The sequence below is a fragment of the Moschus berezovskii genome, chromosome 15 (genome assembly GCF_049115385.1).
Source record: "Moschus berezovskii isolate FMDL1 chromosome 15, NW_MosBer_1.0, whole genome shotgun sequence".
NCBI lineage: Eukaryota > Metazoa > Chordata > Mammalia > Artiodactyla > Moschidae > Moschus > Moschus berezovskii.
In genome coordinates this window covers 7,519,971-7,540,657 of record NC_142474.1, presented here as the reverse complement: position 1 = coordinate 7,540,657, position 20,687 = coordinate 7,519,971, and the positions used below count along the sequence as shown (strand labels likewise).

Sequence of the window (20,687 nt, the reverse complement as noted above, 5' to 3'; positions counted from 1 at the left end):
GCAGCTTGTGGGCTCCAGAGCACAGACTTAGTAGTTGTGCAGGATGTCGAATCTTCCCAGACCAGGGGTTCAATCCGTGTCCCCTGCATTGGCAGGTGGGTTCTTACCCATGGTGCCACCAGGGAAGTCCCAGGACAGCTTTTTCTAATTGGATAATTGGGAATGGTTTCACCAAAGGTGACAGTCATTTGATCCTGAAGGATGACTAGAAGTGCTTCAGTATTGTAGATAAGAGAGGGATAGAGGGACATCTAAAAAGAAATAGGTGACTTAAGGGTTAAATACAAATAGTAGCTGTTTTCATGAATATCTTTTGTCAGAATCTTTTTTTTTTTTAGGCTACTTGGGTGGTGGAGGTGGTGGTGAGGAAGAAGTACAACTAGATAGTATGTTGTTTAGGAATGGAATAATTTATTATTATTAATAATAAGTAATATAATGATAATGAATCAGGTTTATGAAGTTCAAGCTTATGTCTCGTTCCTGTGAATGAGAGAGATTCAGCATATTAAATTGTCAGAGTCACTCTAACCTTTAAAGCAACTAAAGAATTACCCAGCTAGTTAGTATGCTGTCAGGAGAGGGTAATTTGATTTCAGTGGAATTGGCTTGCTTAACTCCTTCTGCACAGTGTATATTTGTGAACTTCATCTATGTTGCTTGTGTAGAGGTTGAGAAGTCTCTTGGCAACAAGCTTCCAGTTGCATCTAGCACCTGCCTTGGCTAATTGGTATGCCCAGTTCTGGTACTAGAACCTTTGGGGAGTTTGTGTTTGAGTTCAGCTTCATCAGGCTTAAACCAGAGCATCAATGTAAAGGGGCTTTGGAGTCAGCTGTTGATTGAGAAGGAAAAGGCAAGCAAGCAGTACAGCGAGAGAAGAGAGAATGAAACCTTGTGGATGAAATAGCTGTTACTTCATGTTTGGATGTTTCTCAGCTCAACTTATATATTAAAAGTAAGATGTTTTATTGCTCTCTGCTAGCCTCTTTCCAAATCTGCAGGCATTAATAACTAAAGATAGAGGAAAAGAATTGACCAGGACCTGAGATTTATACTGTTTTGTGGCAGATGTCCACACCAAGGTAGTTTATTGTTGATACAGTTTATATGCTTTTCCCTGTTTTTAAAAAACTGTAGGCTAGTAGGTTTCCTATCAGTGTGCCTTCATTTTAACACTTACTGAATTATGTTGTTATAATTGTATGTTTTCTTCTTCTGCTTGCCTGAGAGTTCTAATAGTGGGTGGTGTCATTTATCTCATTTCCTGGTCCCAAAATGGTCTGGGCATGCAAATGTTTGAACAGAAATGGAATTAGATTTAAAAAAAGGATTGCCTTAGGTGATTTATAGTGCATCCTACTAAACATACCAGGTTCTCGACAACAAAACAAAAGGATATTGCATGTTAGTTTTTATTTGGATCCCCAAACCCCGGCTTTCAGCTCTTATCCTCTATACCACGATTCAATTCATACATAAAGGTAGGTGATAGTCACTGGTGAGGAAACGTCCGTAGTGGCTCCGTTTATGGGCTTACCTCCTCCTCTGCTTTTTCTTGTCCCCTAAGCACACGTGTTTGACTTCGTTTCCTTTCTTTGCTCCGTGCTGCTGGTTCTCCTGGAGCTGCACAGAAGCCTGAAATAAAACCTCTAATTTTATATTTTAGAAAATATAATTTTGTAGGATTAAGCCTAACTGGTGATGACTATCTGTATACTATGTTTGAGTAAGACTGTCAATTTGGAACTTACATTTTGGGTAGCGTGTTTATGTACGGATGTCTCATAAATCTTTCCCAAGGGTAATTTTTTTCTCATTGGCTTAATCAGTCTCTATTTTCATATAATGTTTAAAGCAGTTTTCAATAAATAATTCAAATTCACAGTTGTATGAAAATTTTCTTAAGTTACTGAGATTCTCAGGAGACTCTCAGAAATACTCCCTAATTGACATATTTAATCATACGTTGTATAATATGTCAGACAGACAAGCCTGATAAATAAACCAGATTATTGGTGGGATAGTCAAAAGTACTTGGCTTTAGCATTTAATCTTGGGAAACCCAAGAATGAAAATACTTGACAGGTTATTTTGGTTATAGTTGGGGCTTCCTAGGTGGCTCAGATGGTAAAGCATCTGCCTGCAATGCGGGAGACCTAGGCTCAATCCCTGGGTCGGGAAGATCCCCTGGAGAAAGAAATGACAACCCACTCCAGTACTCTTGCCTGGAAAATTCAGTGGACGGAGGAGCCTGGTGGGCTACAGTCCATGGGGTCGCTAAGAGTCAGACACGACTGAGCGACTTCACTTTCTTTTTCTTTCTTTTGGTTACAGTTAATGCTTTCTGAACTCAGCTTTTTTCCTTGCCATGTGAGCCACTAACTGTTGGTATCAAGTAGAAATAAGGGTCATGGTTAGTAGAGGGCCATTTATTTTGTGACTGTAGAATAGTGGTTGATTTTTAGAGGCTCGAGGGAAATAGCAGCATTACCTGCTGAGCTGGAGCACCTCGTTGCCTCTGACCCTAATACTGCATGTCCTTAAACCCTCATAGAACAGCTTCTCAGTGTTCTTATTGATGAGCTGAGAAATTTTCCAGTTAACTTGTTAGTAGAGATGATGTGATTGAATAGTATGATTGGTTAAATTTTTTTTTGGAGTGAGGGATGAAATGCCCAAGGAACATCTGATACATATTTTTTTGATTATAAAATTCTAAAAATATTATAATCCCAGCTCTGCCATCTAGTATCTGTGTGTGCTCTAGATGCTGTTTTATCTATAAAATGGGAGTAATACATACTTTGGAGAATTGTGAGAAATTACACCAAATATGTGATATGCCTAGCACTGTACTGCCACAAAAGTTATGTTTCCTTCCCCCTTCCTTATTGATTTAGGAAAATGAAATACTTTAGTTCTGTATGTTATTGGAGATTTACTGGGTAACTTACCTCCTTGGGCTTCCCTGGTGGCTCAGCTGGTAAAGAATTCGTCTGCAATGCGGGAGACCCTGGGTTCGATCCCTGGGTTGGGAAGATCCCCTGGAGAAGGGAAAGGCTACCCATTCCAGTATTGTGGCCTGGAGAATTCCATGGGGAGACCCCATGTGTCCATGGGATCGCAAAGAGACATGACTGAGAGACTTTACCTCAGTTTCACTTTATCTCCTTACCATTTTGGCCTGTCATGGCGTTTCTTAGGTGCCCCCCCCCCCCGAATAACTTCTTGCACACCTAATGGACACTAGCATTATTGATTGATACTGCTTCCTTTTGGACATGGAGTACTTCCTGTATCTTTGACCATCTGGATAGTTTGTTGTACATAATCAAGATTTCCCCTCCTGTCTTAACTGTGAATAACCAAAAGGAAAGGTTGTTAATGCTGCTAAGCCACATGTCATCATTTTCGTGGCTTTTGAGCTGGCAGATACAATTCTTTGTTGCTTTTAAAGAACTTTCCTTTTCTACCAGTTTATTGTACTCTGTGCGTATCTAAACTTAAACCTGTACCACAGCTTGGTTATATTGTATAGAAAGGCCTGTAGTATTTATAGAGGAATTTTATCCAGTTGCTGTAAGATTTTTGCTCATTTTCAATCTGATTTATCATGAATTTACTTATGACTTTTCCAAATAATACAGAAATAGGTAATATTGTATTCTGAGAACATTGAAAGTTATTATAAATTTCTAGTATTCTATATTGAAATAGTTGTATAGAATATTTTGCTTAAATGTCATTTTAAAGTGTACATTGTCATATTTATGTATTTAAGTAGTATAGCATAGAACTTTTAAGTAGAAACAGTTGATATAAGGAAAATAATTGTAAAAATGACTGCAGGATCTAGACAGTTGAGTTTACATTGAAAGATAGAATACATTTTGGGCCTTTGAATCTGGCTCAATGAAAAGTGTTTTGCTCTAGTCTTTCGTTACTGTAGTGTCAGGGATGTGAAAAGCCTTCTGTGATTGGATTGTATTATACCTGGAAGTGTGGTTGAGGTGTTACTCCAGTTTAATTGTTAGCTGGGGGAACATCTACATTCGCAACTTCAAAATATATCATGAACCTCGCTATTGGATAAGAGTGCAGGTTGTTTGGGAGTAGGGCAGGTATATTTTGTGGTCCTGATTTCTTTTCAACTCAACTGTGTGGATGATAGTCTATCTGTAGGGGATCAGAGTTTGGAAGGGGCTCAGTAACAATACTGTCCTGATAGTGAGAGATAACTGGGAAACTCCTGTGCTGTATTATTTCCCCTTTGAATATGGATTTTACCAACTCTGTATATTCTTCAGACCAGATGGGCTATAATTTAAGATATAAAAATGTTGGCTGCACAATTACTGATCTGTGTTTCTTAACTTTTCTTGGCGGGGAGGAATTAATCTACTCATGGGCCTGGTACATTTCCCCCTCCCACCCTAATTCTTGACGAGTGACTGAAAACGGTCTAGATTTAATGTGTATATGCTGTATATGCCATGAAAAGAATACCTTACAAAACTAGACAATATATTCCCCCAGATAAATATAGTTTGAGTCTGGCTCCACCAGTGAGAAGTAGACAACAGGCCTGGCAAGTAAAACGAATGCTTTTTATAGTTTTTTGTGTTCCTAAATAAGATTAATGCCAAATAAATAGGAAACTGTGCATGAAGAGTTTGCTGTAGTCATCTGTTTTTAGGAATTATTATATTATTGAATATGTAGAAACTTGTTTTTTGGGACTGTTTGTTATTTCTCATGTTGAACATTTTCTTTAGTTGGGTGACATTTAAAGATATATTTATTCTACTTTGATCTTTTTGTTATACAGTATTTTGTCATTCAGACTTGTATATCATGTGGTCTTTTAGGCGTTGTATAGTGAAGTACCAAGGTTTATCTCTATCTAAGAACTAGAAAAAAAAATCTGTCAATACTGTTTCTAAAAAATGGAATTTGAAAATTATTTTATATCTTAAATAGTTATACCTTCATGTTTGAATAAACACCAGTACTGTGGTTTTAAATTAGAATTGTGAACTGGTACATCTTTGGATAATTATCTCTGTTACTAGAGATCATGGGACTCTGTGAAAGAGTAAACTCAGTAACATGTAGACTGCAATCATATGCACAGTATAGCTTGCTGTTCTGTTAGATCGAGAGGAGGAGAGCCACGTGTACATTTGGACACAGTGTTGGTTACTCAGTCGTGTCTGACTCTTCACGACCCCCATGGACAGGCTCCTCTGTCCATGGCATTCTTCAGGCAAGAGTACTGGAGTGGGTTGCTGTTTGCTTCTCCAGGTTATCAAACCTGGAGATTTGACTCCGGGATCAAACCCTGGTCTCCTGCATTGCAGGCAGATTCCTTACTGTCTGAGCCACCAGGGAAGCCCGTATTGGATATAGTTAGACATATTTAGGTTTCTTTTATATGTACATAAACATTGTCTTTACATGAATGATTATGTACACCTGTCTAGTTTACATGATAATTGTGATTATTGATTTCTTTCATACTAAGATTTTCATGGTTTTGATTCTCTATTGATATAATTCATTTTCTCTAAAAATTCATTTTGGTGACATCCTGTATCAACCAAACAAGTAACAATTTAGAAAGTTTAATCTTTAAACTTTTTTGTAGATCAGAATGGAGGAAAATCTAAAATACGACTGCAGGGGTTGAATGTTCCATTTACTCAGTACTTTTCGAGGCATACTTATTGATCACCTGTTATATGCTAGGCACCTTAAGCTCTACTGGAGATCAAGCTTACGTGTAACAGCAAAGTTAAGGAAATATAGTACAAAGAATATAGAATAGTTTATGTCTTTCAAGTTAAAGAAATGCTGTTATTCACTAAAGAGTTTGTTAATTTTGAGGATTCAGCTTGTGTTTAACATCAGAGTTAAGGAAATAATATCTAAAATTTGGAGTATAATTTTTAAAATTATATTTTTTAAATAAATGCTATTATTCACTGGATAGTTGGCCACACAATTTAAAAATAACCTGTGAATGAAACAAAAATATATATCTAATTGTATTGAGACATAGCTAGTTACTCTATTTCTGTTCTTTAAGGAATCACTTTCTTTTTAAATATGAAAATTGGAAGTCAAAGCTGAACATGCATTTAACTTTATTTGGAAATAATTTTAAACTTAAAGTTGTAAGAAAAAGAATAGTTCAGTTCAGTTCAGTCGCTCAGTCGTGTCCGACTCTCCGCGACCCCATGAATCACAGCACGCCAGGCCTCCCTGTCCATCACCAACTCCCGGAGTACACCCAAACTCATGTCCACAGAGTCGGTGATGCCATCCAGCCATCTACAAAGAATTAAAAAAATTTTGCCCAACTGAGATTCAGCCAGTGTCAACAATTTGCTAGCCTCCTTTCTAGCCTCTTCCTCCCCTCCCTTTCCCCTCTTCTCCTGTTCCTTTCTCTCACTCACTCACTTATAAGTATGTAAACCCTCCCTCCAACCATTGGAGGGTCCTTTGTGTACATAATGGCCTTTTTGTCCTAAATACTAAGAATAGGGATAGTTTCTTAAATAACCACAGTACAGAAATCAACTTCAGTAAATTTAACATTGATAAAATACTGTTATCTGTTGTCCGTATTCTAAATTGTCAATAGATCCAATGATGTTGTTTATAGCATTTTCCCGGTCTAGAGCACAAGATTCAATATAGGATCAAATATTGCATTTAATTATTGTTTCTCTTTAGCTTTCTTTAATCTAGGATACTTAAAGACTTTGTGTTTTATGACATTGTCATTTTTGAAGAATATGGTATCGTGGCATTGTGGGATCTGGTTACCCTGTAAAATCATAACGTTGGGCCATTATTTAAGTTCTTTTCTCTCCTTTATTTTAACTTATGTTGTGAGGGAAAAAACACCAAGTTCTTGAAACATAACAGCTATTAAGCCATTACGTTTTATTACCAAAATTATTGGTAGAATAAATTTTGCTAGTGTTTAATTCATACCTAGGACATCTGTAAAGATGATAATGTAATCTAAAACTCTGATTTTGTTTTTTCTGAAGCTGAATAATTAAAGTTTCTTGTGTGAAATTTTGCTTCTCTATTGATTTCTCTCTCTTCCTGGCAGGATTGTGCCACCTAGTGGAAGTTTATGTCCTTCTGTGTAGGTCTCAAACTGGATAGAATGCAAGATGTGTTTTAACAAATTAAGAAAAAGTAGTTTGGCGTGTTTGAGCTTCTCTGTTGACTTGGAATTCTTTATAACTGCGTCTTCATAAACAAGAGTTTAGGACAAATAAATTTCTTGTTGAGTGAAGGCTTAGTTTGGTTCAGTTCAGTCGCTTAGTTGTGTCCAACTCTTTGCGACCCCATGAACCACAGCATGCCAGGCCTCCCTGTCCATCACCAGCTCCTGGAGTTTACCCAAACTCATGTCCAGTGAGTCGGTGATGCCATATAACCATCTCATCTTCTGTCGTCCCTTTCTCCTCCTGCCTTCAATCTTTCCCAACATTAGGGTCTTTTCAAGTGAGTCAGCTCTTTGCATCAGGTGGCCAAAATATTGGAGTTTCAGCTTCAAATCAGTCCTTCCAATGAACACCCAGGACTGATCTCCTTTATGATGGACTGGTTGGATCTCCTTGCAGTCCAAAGGACTCTCAAGAGTCTTCTCCAACACCACAGTTCAAAAGCATCAATTCTTCGGCGCTCAGCTTTCTTTATAGTCCAGCTCTCACATCCATACATGACTACTGGAAAAACCATAGCCTTGACTAGATGGACGTTTGTTGACAAAGTAATGTCTCTGCTTTTTAATATGCTGTCTAGATTGGTCATAGCTTTTCTTCCAAGGAGTAAAGTGTCTTTTACTTTCATGGCTGCAGTCCATCAGCAGTGATTTTGGAGCCCAGAAAAGTAAAGTCAGCCACTGTTTCCACTGTTTCCCCATCTATTTGCCATGAAGTGATGGGACTGGATGCAATGATCTTAGTTTTCTGAATGTTGAGTTTTAAGCCAACTTTTTCATTCTCCTCTTTCACTTTTATCAAGAGGCTTTTTAGTTCTTCTTCCCTTTCTGCCATAGGGTTGGTGTCATCTGCATATCTGAGGTTATTGATATTTCTCCTGGCAGTCTTGATTCCAGTTTGTGCTTCATCCAGCCCAGCGTTTCTCATCATGTACTCTGCTTTTAAGTTAAATGTGCTAAAATTATGAGTTACTGAGTATTTATTTTTCCAACAAGAAATACCCTTATTTTGTAGAAATACCTATTTTTAAGGTATTTTAGAAATACCTTATTTTTAAAAATACATTTTTTTAATCAATGCAACTTTAATCAAGGCATATTTCCTTTCTATCAGTTAATATTAAAATAGTTGTTGCTCTGTGGATCTTGTCAAAATCCTCCCACCTGGATCTTTCTTGTTGTACATCTACTTTGTAAGCAGAATGTATTGGAGCTTACATATTATTTACAGAGTCTCAGCTTATTTTGAAGTAGCAGAAGAAAAACACATTGGATGATGAATACTAAAGAAATGGTCTGCAGGAAAAGAAAAAGTGCTGCTTTGAAAATAGCCTGAAAATAATTTTGAGATTTATCATTCGAAGACTTTTTACCAATTGGCCAGATAAGATCTTATTTGTAAATAAGTATAATTTAGTATTTTATTAATTGGAATTCCATCACCTCCACTAGCTTTGTTCGTAGTGATGCTCTGTAAGGCCCACTTGACTTCACATTCCAAGATGTCTGGCTCCAGGTGAGTGATCACGCCATCGTGATTATCTTTGTCGTGAAGATCTTTTTTGTACCGTTCTTTTGTGTATTCTTGCCACCTCTTCTTAATATCTTCTGCTTCTATTAGGTCCATACCATTTCTGTCCTTTATTGAGCCCATCTTTGCATGAAATGTTCCGTTGGTATCTCTAATTCACTTGAAAAGATCTCTTGTTTTTCCTGTTCTGTTGTTTTCCTCTATTTCTTTGCATTGATCGCTGACGGCGGCTTTCTTATCTCTCCTTGCTATTCTTTGGAACTCTGCATTCAGATGCTTATATCTTTCCTTTTCTCCTTTGCTTTTTGCTTCTCTTCTTTTCACAGCTATTTGTTAAGGCCTCCTCAGACAGCCATTTTGCTTTTTTGCATTTCTTTTCCATGGGGATGGTCTTGGTCCCTATCTCCTGTACAATGTCACGAACCTCTGTCCAGAGTTCATCAGGCACTCTTATATCACATCTTGACCCTTAAATCTATTTCTTACTTCCACTGTATAATCATAAGGGATTTGATTTAGGTCATATCTGAATGGTCTAGTGGTTTTCCCTACTTTCTTCAATTTCAGTCTGAATTTGGCAATAAGGAGTTCATGATCTGAGCCACAGTCAGCTCCTGGTCTTGTTTTTGCTAACTGTATACAGCTTCTCCATCTTTGGCTGCAAAGAATATAATCAATCTGATTTCGGTGTTGACCATCTGGTGATGTCCATGTGTAGAGTCTTCTCTTGTGTTGTTGGAAGAGGGTGTTTGCTATGACCAGTGTGTTCTCTTGGCAAAACTCTATTAGCCTTTGCCCTGCTTCATTTTGTGCTCCAAGGCCAAATTTGCCTGTTACTCCAGGTGTTTCTTGCATTCCAGTCCCCTATAATGAAAAGGACATCTTTTTTGGGTGTTAGTTCTAAAAGGTCTTGTAGGTCTTCATAGAACCGTTCAACTTCGGCTTTTTCAGCATTACTGGTTGGAGCATAGACTTGGATTACTGTAATATTGAATGGTTTGCCTTGGAAACGAACAGAGATCATTCTGTCGTTTTTAAGATTGCATCCAAGTACTGCATTTCGGACTCTTTTGTTGACTATGATGGCTACTCCATTTCTTCTAAGGGATTCCTGCCCACAGTAGTAGACATAATGGTCATCTGAGTTAAATTCACCCATTCCAGTCCATTTTAATTCACTGATTCCTAGAATGTCGACGTTCACTCTTGTCATCTCCTGTTTGACCACTTCCAGTTTGCCTTGATTCATGGACCTAACATTCCAGGTTCCTATGCACTATTGCTCTTTACAGCATCGGACCTTGCTTCTATCACCAGTCACATCCACAACTGGGTATTTGTTTCGCTTTGGCTCCATCCCTTCATTCTTTCTGAGTTATTTCTCCACTGATCTCCAGTAGCATACTGGGCACCTACCGACCTGGGGAATTCCTCATTCAGTATCCTATCATTTTGCCTTTTGATATTGTTCATGGGTTCTCAAGGCAAGTATACTGAAGTGGTTTGCCATTCCCTTCTCCAGTGGACCACATTCTGTCAGATCTCTCCACCATGACCCGTCTGTCTTGGGTGGCCCCACAGGGCATGGCTTAGTTTCGTTGAGTTAGACAGGGCTGTGGTCCATATGATCAGATCAGCTAGTTTTCTGTGATTATGATTTCAGTGTGTCTGCCCTCAAATGCTCCCTCGCAATACCTACTGTCTTATTTGGGTTTCTCTTACCTTGGTCGTGGAATATCTCTTCACAGCTGCTCCAGCAAAGCTCAGCCGCTGTACCTTACCTTGGACGTGGGGTAGCTCCTCTCTGCCAGGCTTCTGCGTGTGGTCGGTTGCGCCGGAGCCGTCTGCGACGCCGGAGCCTGCGTCTCTTGCGTCTGCGCCGCCATTTATCAGTTGGAGAGCTGACGGTCTTTTTTTCTTATTAGATACGAAAAAAATGCCTTGTTCTTTGTGAGATATTCAGTATACATGTTACTTGGTCTTGAGAAACATTTGTCCCCGGGTTGGACATTCTAATTAGTGGAGTATAAACTCTTGAGGTCTTCAGAACAGTTGTGCACTATAAAGAATATTGAGACTTTGCCAGCCATTTAAGGAAAGTAGTCCTGAATTACAAAGTGCAGCCATTCAAGCATATTATGCCTTTATTAGAGTCATGGATATTTTACAGTGTTTTTATCTTATTATTCTCTCTTAGTTGCTAATGTATATTCATGATGAGTGGATTAGGAGAAAACGCCTTAGATCCACTGGCCCCTGATTCTCGAAAACGCAAGTTGCCATGTGATCCTCCAGGGCAAGGGTAAGCAGTTTATTTCCTGATGCTTCACCAAGATCACCTCCCCATGCCTTTATTTGTTTGTTTGAAGATAACATTTCAGCTTTCTGTTATTTGCATTCTCTGATTAGATTTTTATTGTTTATTTGTTTAAATGTATACTAACTGTGATACTATAAGAAGCATTTGTCAATGGAGGATGTAGGAGTTACAAATGGATAAGATTATTACAAGTAAGAATCTAGTATCCTTTAAGAACATAAGTTGATATTTTGGCACTTGTGAGGTTTTATCATTCTTTTCCTGAGTGAAGTTAGAAATTTAAAAAATAGAAATGAAATACTACATTTTATGCAGTAATAATTCATAGCTTTTTTAGTATTTGCCAAGGTCAGTATCACTTAAATTTCACTGTCAGGGTTGCAAAATAAAAAATAATCTTATCATCAGTATAATTCATGAGACCTTATTATTAATAAGTAGTTATTGCTATTTAATTATTTGTTAATTTTACTGTCTCTTTGTGGTAAAGACTATCCCCATTTTCCAGATGACGAAGTGAAGCTAACTGACTAAGGCCACCAGGCTAAGAACAAGTGGACTTGAATTTAGGTTTGCACAGATTTCAACTGTATTATACTAGGTCTCCAAGACATTGTTTTTGGAGTCTCTGTGGGCTGAATTTACTTTGCTAGTATATGGATGTAATGGTATTGTGTAGGTACTGATTCTGCTTTCTGCTCGTTTGTGACTGATATATTTATGGCGTTTTCCCCCCATTTCCCAGCCTTGCCTGCAGTGGTGAAAAGTGGAGACGGGAGCAGGAGAGTAAATATATTGAAGAATTGGCTGAACTAATATCTGCTAATCTTAGTGATATTGACAATTTCAATGTCAAACCAGATAAATGTGCAATTTTAAAGGAAACAGTAAGACAGATACGTCAAATAAAAGAGCAAGGTAATACAAAGTAAGAAAACACTCAAGTCTTTTAGCAGGAACTTGTTAACTGGGTTCACCTTTGTCTTTTGCTCAGTTGTTGCTTAGATGGGAACTGCTATTCCTTGAGGGCTAGAAGCCCCTGTGGGGCTCGATAGTTAGATTAGTTTGACCAGTGGACCAGTTGTGCTTCTTAGGACATAGTCAACAGAATTGGAAGGAGGCCAGGGCTGCTCACCCTGTTATTTGTTAGTTCCCTTTCAGGAAGCAGTGAGATAGTGCTTTTAGGAGGGAAAGAAAATCTAGAGTATCTGTGCTCCTGGGTAACTCAGAAGTTTGATTTTAACCTTTAAAAATTGTAGCATCATTTTCTTATCAGGAAACATTGTATGTGTGCACATGCACGTCTGTGTGTGTGTGCCTCTTTGTTCTGGGGACAGCTTGAAGGTGCATTTAGACTGTACCTGATATATATGCTATTTGTAGTACTGCCTTATGTCTTTTCAGGAAAAGCTATTTCCAATGATGATGATGTTCAGAAAGCTGATGTATCTTCCACAGGACAAGGAGTTATTGATAAAGACTCCTTAGGACCACTCTTACTTCAGGCAAGTATAAGGTTTTAGGTCTAAAGTAAGTGGTGTTGAATTAAAAAAAAAAAGAAAGAAAATTTGGGGTAGGATATGAGAGCAAAAAGAAAATGTTTCTTTTCATGAGATAGAACTCAGTATTCTGAATATGATTATAAAATGCTCATATGTTTAAAATATATGTAACTCATGAGGTCCTATGTATCCCCTAACCCTCCCCCTCCATGCATTTGGGCGTATTTTTTTTAATTGGCTCAGACTTTTTTGGTGCATTTTTCCATATTTGATAGTATGGCACTATAATTTCATATTTTGGAGGAATTTTTAAGACTTTAGATATTTTTTGTAAGTAGTTGTCTTTAATAGATAGAGTTAACCTGTTGTGCTTTACAGAAGGTTTCTTTACTTTAAGTGATGGCTAGAAGCCCTTTGTTAAAGCTCACTTATCAGATATTTTTGTTCCAGTTGGTTTGTTCCAACTACTTTTTAGTGGATCAGTTCAGTTTCTCTTTGTAAATTCTCACTACAGAGTGCTCTCATTCCTGTAGCTTGACTTGATACCAAATGGAAAGGGTGGAAGCATTCAGGGTGTTTTGTTTTTTTTTTTTCAATTTTTAAAAACTCCTTTGAAGAAGTAATTCTTCAAAAATTAGATTATAAATTAATTCAAATTTCATCTTTATGGTCATCTTTTCAAATCATCTGTGTTTTTCCTAGAATCCTTTCATGATGTTGCTAATGTTAATAGACGTGATGTCTGATAGTTGTTAAATCACCAGTTTTTTTCAAATTCTGTTTAGTACTAAGGCTGCCATAACAAAATGCCACAGGCTGGGTGTCTTAAACAATAGAAATTTATTTTTTGCAGTTCTGGAGGCTGAAAGTCCAAGATCGAGGTGTTGGCAGCCTTGGTATCTCCTGAGACCTCTCTCCTTGGCTTGTAGATGGCTGCCTTCTCCTTGTGTCTTCACGTGGCCTTTTCCTTGTGTGTGTGCATTTCTGGTGTCTCCTCTCTTCTCATAAGAACACTAGTCCTGTTGGCTTAGAACCCTACTCTTATGACCTCATTTAACTTTAATTACCTCCTAAAAGGCCCTATATCCAGATAGAGTCACATTGAGCTTTAGGGCTTCAGCATATGAATCATGGTTGGGGAGGTATGGATACAGTTCAGTCCATAATAGCCAGTGTTAACATATCCCACTTCAGGCATTGGATGGCTTCCTATTTGTGGTGAATCGTGAAGGAAACATTGTATTTGTGTCAGAAAATGTCACCCAGTACCTGCAATATAAGCAAGAGGACCTGGTTAATACAAGTGTCTACAATATATTGCATGAAGAAGATAGAAAGGATTTTCTTAAAAACTTACCAAAATCTACAGGTAAGTTTTTAAAGTATATTTTCCAAATAAGTTAAAAAAGTTTTTTTCTTAATCATTTCTTAGAAAATTGAATATACCATTGAAAGTCAAGTGATGACTATATAGAACAGGGCAGGTTGTAAATAGCAAAATTTTCAAATATGAATTTAAAATTTGGTATACATTTCATGGGTCTAAGATATATAGTGAGTTATAAAATATGTGACATACCTGTTGAATTTGAAATCGAAGTTATTCCAGTGTTTTATATATTGTCGCTTTGAAATGTACTGTGGAAGATGTATAATGAGAAAATATATACAGCTTAAATTCTTTTTTTCTTATTGGCAAATAGTTGATTTATAGCTTAAATTCTTGATAATTAATAGTCATGGACTGAATTGCCAGCTTTTACAAAACTCCTTTCTGTTTGTTTCCTAAAGTTAATGGAGTCACCTGGACAAACGAGACCCAGAGACAAAAAAGCCATACATTTAACTGCCGTATGTTGATGAAAATACCACTTGACATTCTGGAAGACATAAACACCAGTCCTGAAATGCGCCAGAGATATGAGACGATGCAGTGTTTTGCCCTGTCCCAGCCACGGGCTATGATGGAGGAAGGGGAAGGTGAGAGCCATCACTTGCCCATGATGTTTTATCAAGCAGTAGCAGCCAAACTTGTTTAATTCTTCCTACTGAATTCCACATTCTTACTCACCTATTGAATAGACGCATCAAAGGTTAACTTTTCTGTTGTAGACTTGCAGTCCTGTATGATCTGTGTGGCACGCCGCATTACCACCGGAGAAAGAGCGTTTCCATCAAGTCCTGAGAGCTTTATCACTAGACACGATCTTTCAGGTAAAAACTGTGCATGTGTGTACATTTTGTTCATTTTGGAAATTTTTATAAGTTAACTTTTTACAGCTGTTCTGTCTTTTAAGTGCCCACTCCCACTGTCATGAATATTTTGCATGGATTATTTCCGATGTTTGTTACACAGCCCTGAGAGAGATTCACTAAAACCCTAGGCATTTGAGTTGGGTGTGTTTGACACTTCAAATCCCTCAAATAAACCAACAAAAAAAAGGTAGAGGTACCTGGCTTTCTCTCCAAATGGCATTTCAAATCAGAAGCCAGTATTTCTTTTCTGTAACTTCACACTCATTTTCATAAATACTTTTCAAAAATGTGGGTAATTTAATGAGAATTACTGGGAGTAATTCTTGACCTCAGCATGAATTTTAATTTTGGTCTGCCCTTTTGCCTATGAGAGTAAAGAATGAAAGCCATTGTAATTGAATAAGGCACAATGATGAAATTAAACACAGTGGCAATTTTCTGTTTAATAGGGAAAGTTATTACTATAGACACCAATTCACTGAGATCCTCCATGAGACCTGGCTTTGAAGACATAATCCGAAGGTGTATCCAGAGATTTTTTAGTCTTAATGATGGGCAGTCATGGTCCCAGAAACGTCACTATCAAGAAGGTAAGGAATTTGGAGGTTGATTCTTGATCTCATTTGTCATCATGTTTGGGTGCTATAGAGCCTTATATATATATATATATATATATATATATATATGTGACAGTAGTTGTTTTCATCTGTGTGGGGGAGGAAAATGATTGTTGAACATTGTTATTTTAGCCTGTTCCTAATTTTGGTGAGATTCAGTCTTTTGCTGGATTTTGAGGATGTTGGACTTGAATGTTTACTTTCTTTTTTCTCCTGAATGTGTGTGTTTTGCCAATTGTATTTGCGACTAATGGGATATTTTCCCCAACAGCTTATATCCATGGCCATGCAGAAACCCCGCTGTATCGATTCTCTTTGGCTGATGGCACTATAGTGACTGCGCAAACAAAAAGCAAACTCTTCCGAAATCCTGTAACAAATGACCGTCACGGCTTTGTGTCAACCCACTTTCTTCAGAGGTAATGGTTGATTACTGTGAGTTCTCGTGTTAAATGCAGCAGTATTCTCAAGATGCCTTATTGTTAATGTAAAAAAGGAGAAAAATTAATGAGGGAAAATAGGTTGTTGGGTTTGCTCAAGTGCACTTAGATTCCTGTAGTATGATGTTTATTTTTTTAAGGTTACATTTCTATGTGAGAGTGAGGATTTGTTCATTAAATAATTAATTCCTGGGAAAGCTGGAGGATAGGAAGGCTGATGGGTGAAAGAATACATAAAATCTGACTATTGGTGTTCCTTTTCATTTCTAATGATGCATTACATTACTTTTAGGAATGGAATTTAAAATTTGGAGGTAGACTTCAAGAAGCAATGGTTTCTGTTGCTGTTGCTAATAGTAAATGAGCAACACATGAAGGAACAGGATACTCACCCATAAATTATCTCGAGTAATTTGTTGGCACCTCCAGGTTAACCCCTCAGTATAGGGGAACTGCAGTAAAGCCCCACTGAGATTCCAGCTGACGTAACTTTGGGTCCTTTATGATCCTCTCATGGTGTCACTCATTTAGATTCTGTGGCTTATTAAAATGTATGTTATTAGATTAATAACTGATCAATATTTAGATTGTTATTGTCACTAGGTATTGGAATGATGCTGAAATAGTTAAGTTTCTGAACCTCTTCATCTTTTTTTTTTTTTTTTAATCTGACTCAGGCTTTTAACACATGCCTGTAATTAAAATTTTTTAAAATTTATTTGGCTGTTTTGGGCCTTAGTTGCAGCTCGTGGGCTCAGTAGGTGCTGCGTACAAGCTTGGTAGCCCCATGCCATGGGGGATCTTAGTTCCCCAACCACAGGTTGAACTGGCTTCCCCTGCACTGGAAAGCAAATTCTTTATCATTGGTCCACCAGGGAAGTCCCCATACCTGTAATTTTTTAGTGGAACTTTGATGTTCTGTTTCTTTGCAGGGAACAGAATGGGTATAGACCAAACCCTAATCCTGTTGGACAAGGCATTAGGCCTCCAGCAGCTGGATGCAACAGTTCAGTAGGCGGCATGAGTATGTCTCCAAACCCAGGCTTACAGATGCTGAGCAGCAGGACTTACGGCTTAACTGATCCTGGCACCACAGGGCAGATGAGTGGAACCAGGTATGGGACTTCCGGTAGCATAGCCTCCATGAACCCCGCGCCAGGCATGCAGTCACCATCTTCCTACCAGAACAGTACCTACGGTCTCAACATGAGTAGCCCTCCACACGGGAGCCCTGGTCTCAGCTCCAGCCAGCAGAATATCATGATTTCTCCTCGTAATCGAGGGAGTCCAAAGATGGCCTCACACCAGTTTTCTCCTGTTGCAGGTATTTGTGTTGCGTTTTGTTTTATTTTTTAATCTTTTCTTTCAGTACCACTGTAATTCATGTTAGTTTATTTTAAAATAGAAACTTTGAACTGATAAGTGGTGTTTGTTATAGCATGTGATAGTTTATTTTCCTGATTTTTTCCCAAATCTAGGTGTGCACTCTCCCATGGGATCTTCTGGCAATACTGTGAGTCACACCTTTTCTAGCAGCTCTCTGAGTGCCCTTCAAGCTATCAGTGAGGGCGTGGGGACTTCTCTTTTATCTTCACTGTCTTCGCCAGGTCCCAAATTGGATAATTCTCCCAATATGAATATAACTCAACCAAGTAAAGTGAACAGTCAGGATTCCAAGAGTCCCCTAGGCTTGTATTGTGACCAGAATCCAGTGGAGAGTTCAATGTGTCCGTCAAATAGCAGAGATCACATTAACGACAAAGAAAGGAAGGAGAGCGGTTTGGAAGGGTCTGAGAATCAGCGGGCTCCTCTGGAAAGCAAAGGTCACAAAAAGTTACTGCAGTTACTCACCTGTTCTTCTGATGACCGGGGTCATTCCTCCTTGACCAACTCCCCCCTGGACTCAAGTTGTAAAGACTCTTCCATTAGTGTCACGAGCCCCTCTGGGGTCTCCTCTTCCACCTCCGGAGGTGTATCCTCCACATCCAACATGCACGGGTCACTGCTGCAAGAGAAGCACCGGATTTTACACAAGTTGCTCCAGAATGGAAATTCACCAGCAGAAGTAGCCAAGATTACCGCCGAAGCCACTGGGAAAGACACTAGCAGTACTTCTTCTTGTGTAGAAGGAAACGTCAAGCAGGAGCAACTCAGTCCTAAGAAAAAGGAAAATAATGCTCTGCTTAGGTATCTGCTGGACAGGGACGATCCTAGTGACACACTCACCAAAGAGCTCCAGCCCAAAGTGGAAGGTGTGGACAGTAAAATGAGTCAGTGCAGCAGCTCCACCATTCCGAGCTCGAGTCAAGAGAAGGATGCTAAAATTAAGACAGAAACAAATGAAGAGGTAACTTGTCTTCTGTGCATTCCAGCTTGATCCTTGTATTTCATCTTTTCTGTGTTTTAAAGGCAGTGGGTTATACACAAATTCTTACCTTGTTTTTTAGGTTTATTTAATGGAAGTTAATCTGGAACTGTCATTTTTTTTGGTAACTCTTCTGAGCATCAGTAAAGTATATTATGTAATTCAGAAATATCAGCTGTGTATGCTTTCAAATGTGACTTCACCTCATTAGCAGTCAATTTGAAATTTTTCATGAAGGTTTTTGTTTCAATGAGCACATTAGGTCATTAAGTGTATAGAAGAAATGGGGAAAAAACCTTCTGAATTAAGGAAGATGATTTTTACCTAAAATCAAGTTCCATGTACATGATCACATCCTGTACAAGCATTTCCCAGACACTGTGTAACGTTCCCTGGGAGACGTTAACATGCACCTGAGAAAATTAAAGTCTTGGAGAAGTTCTACTGTTAGGATGTCTGTTTAATTTTTTTTAGTGTTTCCCAAATGTACTGACCAAAAACCCTTTTTAAAGCATAGCTATGGATTTGTTGAATATCAGCTTGTCTTTATTATTAATCGTATGTGTTTTCAGAAGTATGTGTAGAGGCAGACGTTGCTGTCAGCTCATGATTCTGACTAATGTTTGCTGGAAAATATCCTTCAGTTTGAGAATTAAATATCTAGAGTAAATTTTAAAATGCCCCTTTGAAAGCATTTTCAAGCCTATCGCTTTATCTCAGTATTTGAATCTGTGTTTTACTTTTAATGTAGAAGTGTAGGGATAGTCATAATCAGCCAACCTCTACGTTGGGCATTACCGTATAGGGTAACTTGTGTTTTACTTGTTCCCATTTCATCTCTTCTGATGAATATGTTTATACCTATGTGTCTCGTAATGAACACAGGTTAATTTAAAAAAAAAAAATATTTTCAGGGATCCGGAGACTTGGATAATCTAGATGCTATTCTTGGTGATCTGACTAATTCTGACTTCTACAATAATTCCATATCCACAAGTGGTAGTAACCTGGGAACTAAGCCACAAATGTTTCAAGGAGCTAATTCTCTGGGTAAGAAAGAACTAGATTTTATTCTTGCTGCCTTTTGAACTTTTCTGCACACCTGTGTGTACTCTTACATTAAGACTAGGACCCAGCTTTAAAACGTGTACTCTGCCTTAGTTTTGTTCTTTTTACTAATTTATAATGTAGGTGCTTTAAAAAGCTTTTTGTACAGTTTCCCGTTTGTAACTAATATGAGGCTAGCAATCACGGAGCTTATAGGAAAATATCCTTCTTTGGTTGCTACAGGTGAGTCGTAGGTACTAGGTCCCTACTAGTACCTTTATTTGTCTTGGCCACAGAGAATCAGATTAAAAAGCAAATCAAAACCTGTCCTTTGATACTAATTTACTTTGGTGTTTGCTGGTTTCACCTAACTTTTTGCCTGTAGCTGAGTATTTCTAGATTCATCAGTGTAAAAAGGATATATGTATCAATTGAAAAAGAGTAATCCCACAATTATCTGGAAAGGTGGTTATTCATTTTTAGTGGCACTGTTTCCTCAACTGTAATGCATAGATAGTTAAATCAATCTAATAGATTGGAAAAAAGATTTGGAAACTTCATGTTATAGTCCTTATTTGACTAGAAGTAACTTATCTGGTTACATTTAAATGTAAAATTTTAAACTTTAAGTATGCATATTGAAGAACTTCCAGGACCTTGAAACATTGGTAAAATCTTTACTATTTAATATAAAGTGAAGCTGAATGTGGATGACCATGTCAGGCTGTAGAAAAGTGCTCAATACTTCAGCCAACACCAGGACTCTTGTTTTTTTTACTTTATTTGAAATAGGAAGCCTATTTTCTTTATTCTTTTGAATTTATTTTGGTGCTAAGTGTTTATTTTGTAAAAGAAGACAGTGTTCATTTTGGGAAGAAAGATATTCTTGGGTGGGTGGTATTGGTATTTATGTTTTGTACTTAATTATGTGCTGTACCATCAGAAGATACTTATGTATCATGCTTCTGTGTTTTTAACAGGTTTGAGGAGTCCGCAGTCTGTGCAGTCTGTCCGTCCTCCATATAACCGGGCAGTGTCTCTAGACAGCCCTGTTTCCGTTGGCTCAGGTCCTCCAGTAAAGAATATTGGTGCTTTCCCCATGTTACCAAAGCAACCCATGTTGGGCAGCAATCCAAGAATGATGGATAATCAGGAAAATTATGGCTCAAATATGGGTATGTTGTTTCTAATTAATATCAGTTCAGTTCAGTCCCTCAGTTGTGTCTGACTCTTTGTGACCCCATGTACTGCAGCATGCCAGGCTTCCCTGTCCATCACCAACTCCTGGAGCTTGCTCAAACTCATGTCCATCGCGTTGGTGATGCCATCCAACCGTCTCTGTTGTCTCCTTCTCCTCCTGCCT

At 38.1% G+C, this 20,687-nt stretch overlaps 1 protein-coding gene across 5 annotated transcripts in view; it reads left to right on the top strand.

The window, feature by feature from the left end:
* The window catches only part of NCOA3 (nuclear receptor coactivator 3), a 134,490-nt gene that overhangs the window by 91,118 nt on the left and 22,685 nt on the right, over positions 1–20,687 (top strand). For 3 of the 5 annotated variants that reach the window (XM_055438572.2, XM_055438582.2, XM_055438563.2), the window contains 12 exons: positions 10,975–11,079; positions 11,843–12,015; positions 12,502–12,602; positions 13,794–13,968; positions 14,391–14,579; positions 14,712–14,813; positions 15,305–15,445; positions 15,744–15,891; positions 16,845–17,236; positions 17,391–18,259; positions 19,192–19,327; positions 20,305–20,499. In XM_055438572.2, the coding sequence (XP_055294547.2) occupies positions 10,991–11,079; positions 11,843–12,015; positions 12,502–12,602; positions 13,794–13,968; positions 14,391–14,579; positions 14,712–14,813; positions 15,305–15,445; positions 15,744–15,891; positions 16,845–17,236; positions 17,391–18,259; positions 19,192–19,327; positions 20,305–20,499 (2,710 nt within the window). In that variant the 5' untranslated portion in view covers positions 10,975–10,990. The remainder of the gene's footprint in view (positions 1–10,974; positions 11,080–11,842; positions 12,016–12,501; positions 12,603–13,793; positions 13,969–14,390; positions 14,580–14,711; positions 14,814–15,304; positions 15,446–15,743; positions 15,892–16,844; positions 17,237–17,390; positions 18,260–19,191; positions 19,328–20,304; positions 20,500–20,687) is intronic. The other 2 variants (XM_055438601.2, XM_055438593.2) reach the window with 1 other exon arrangement.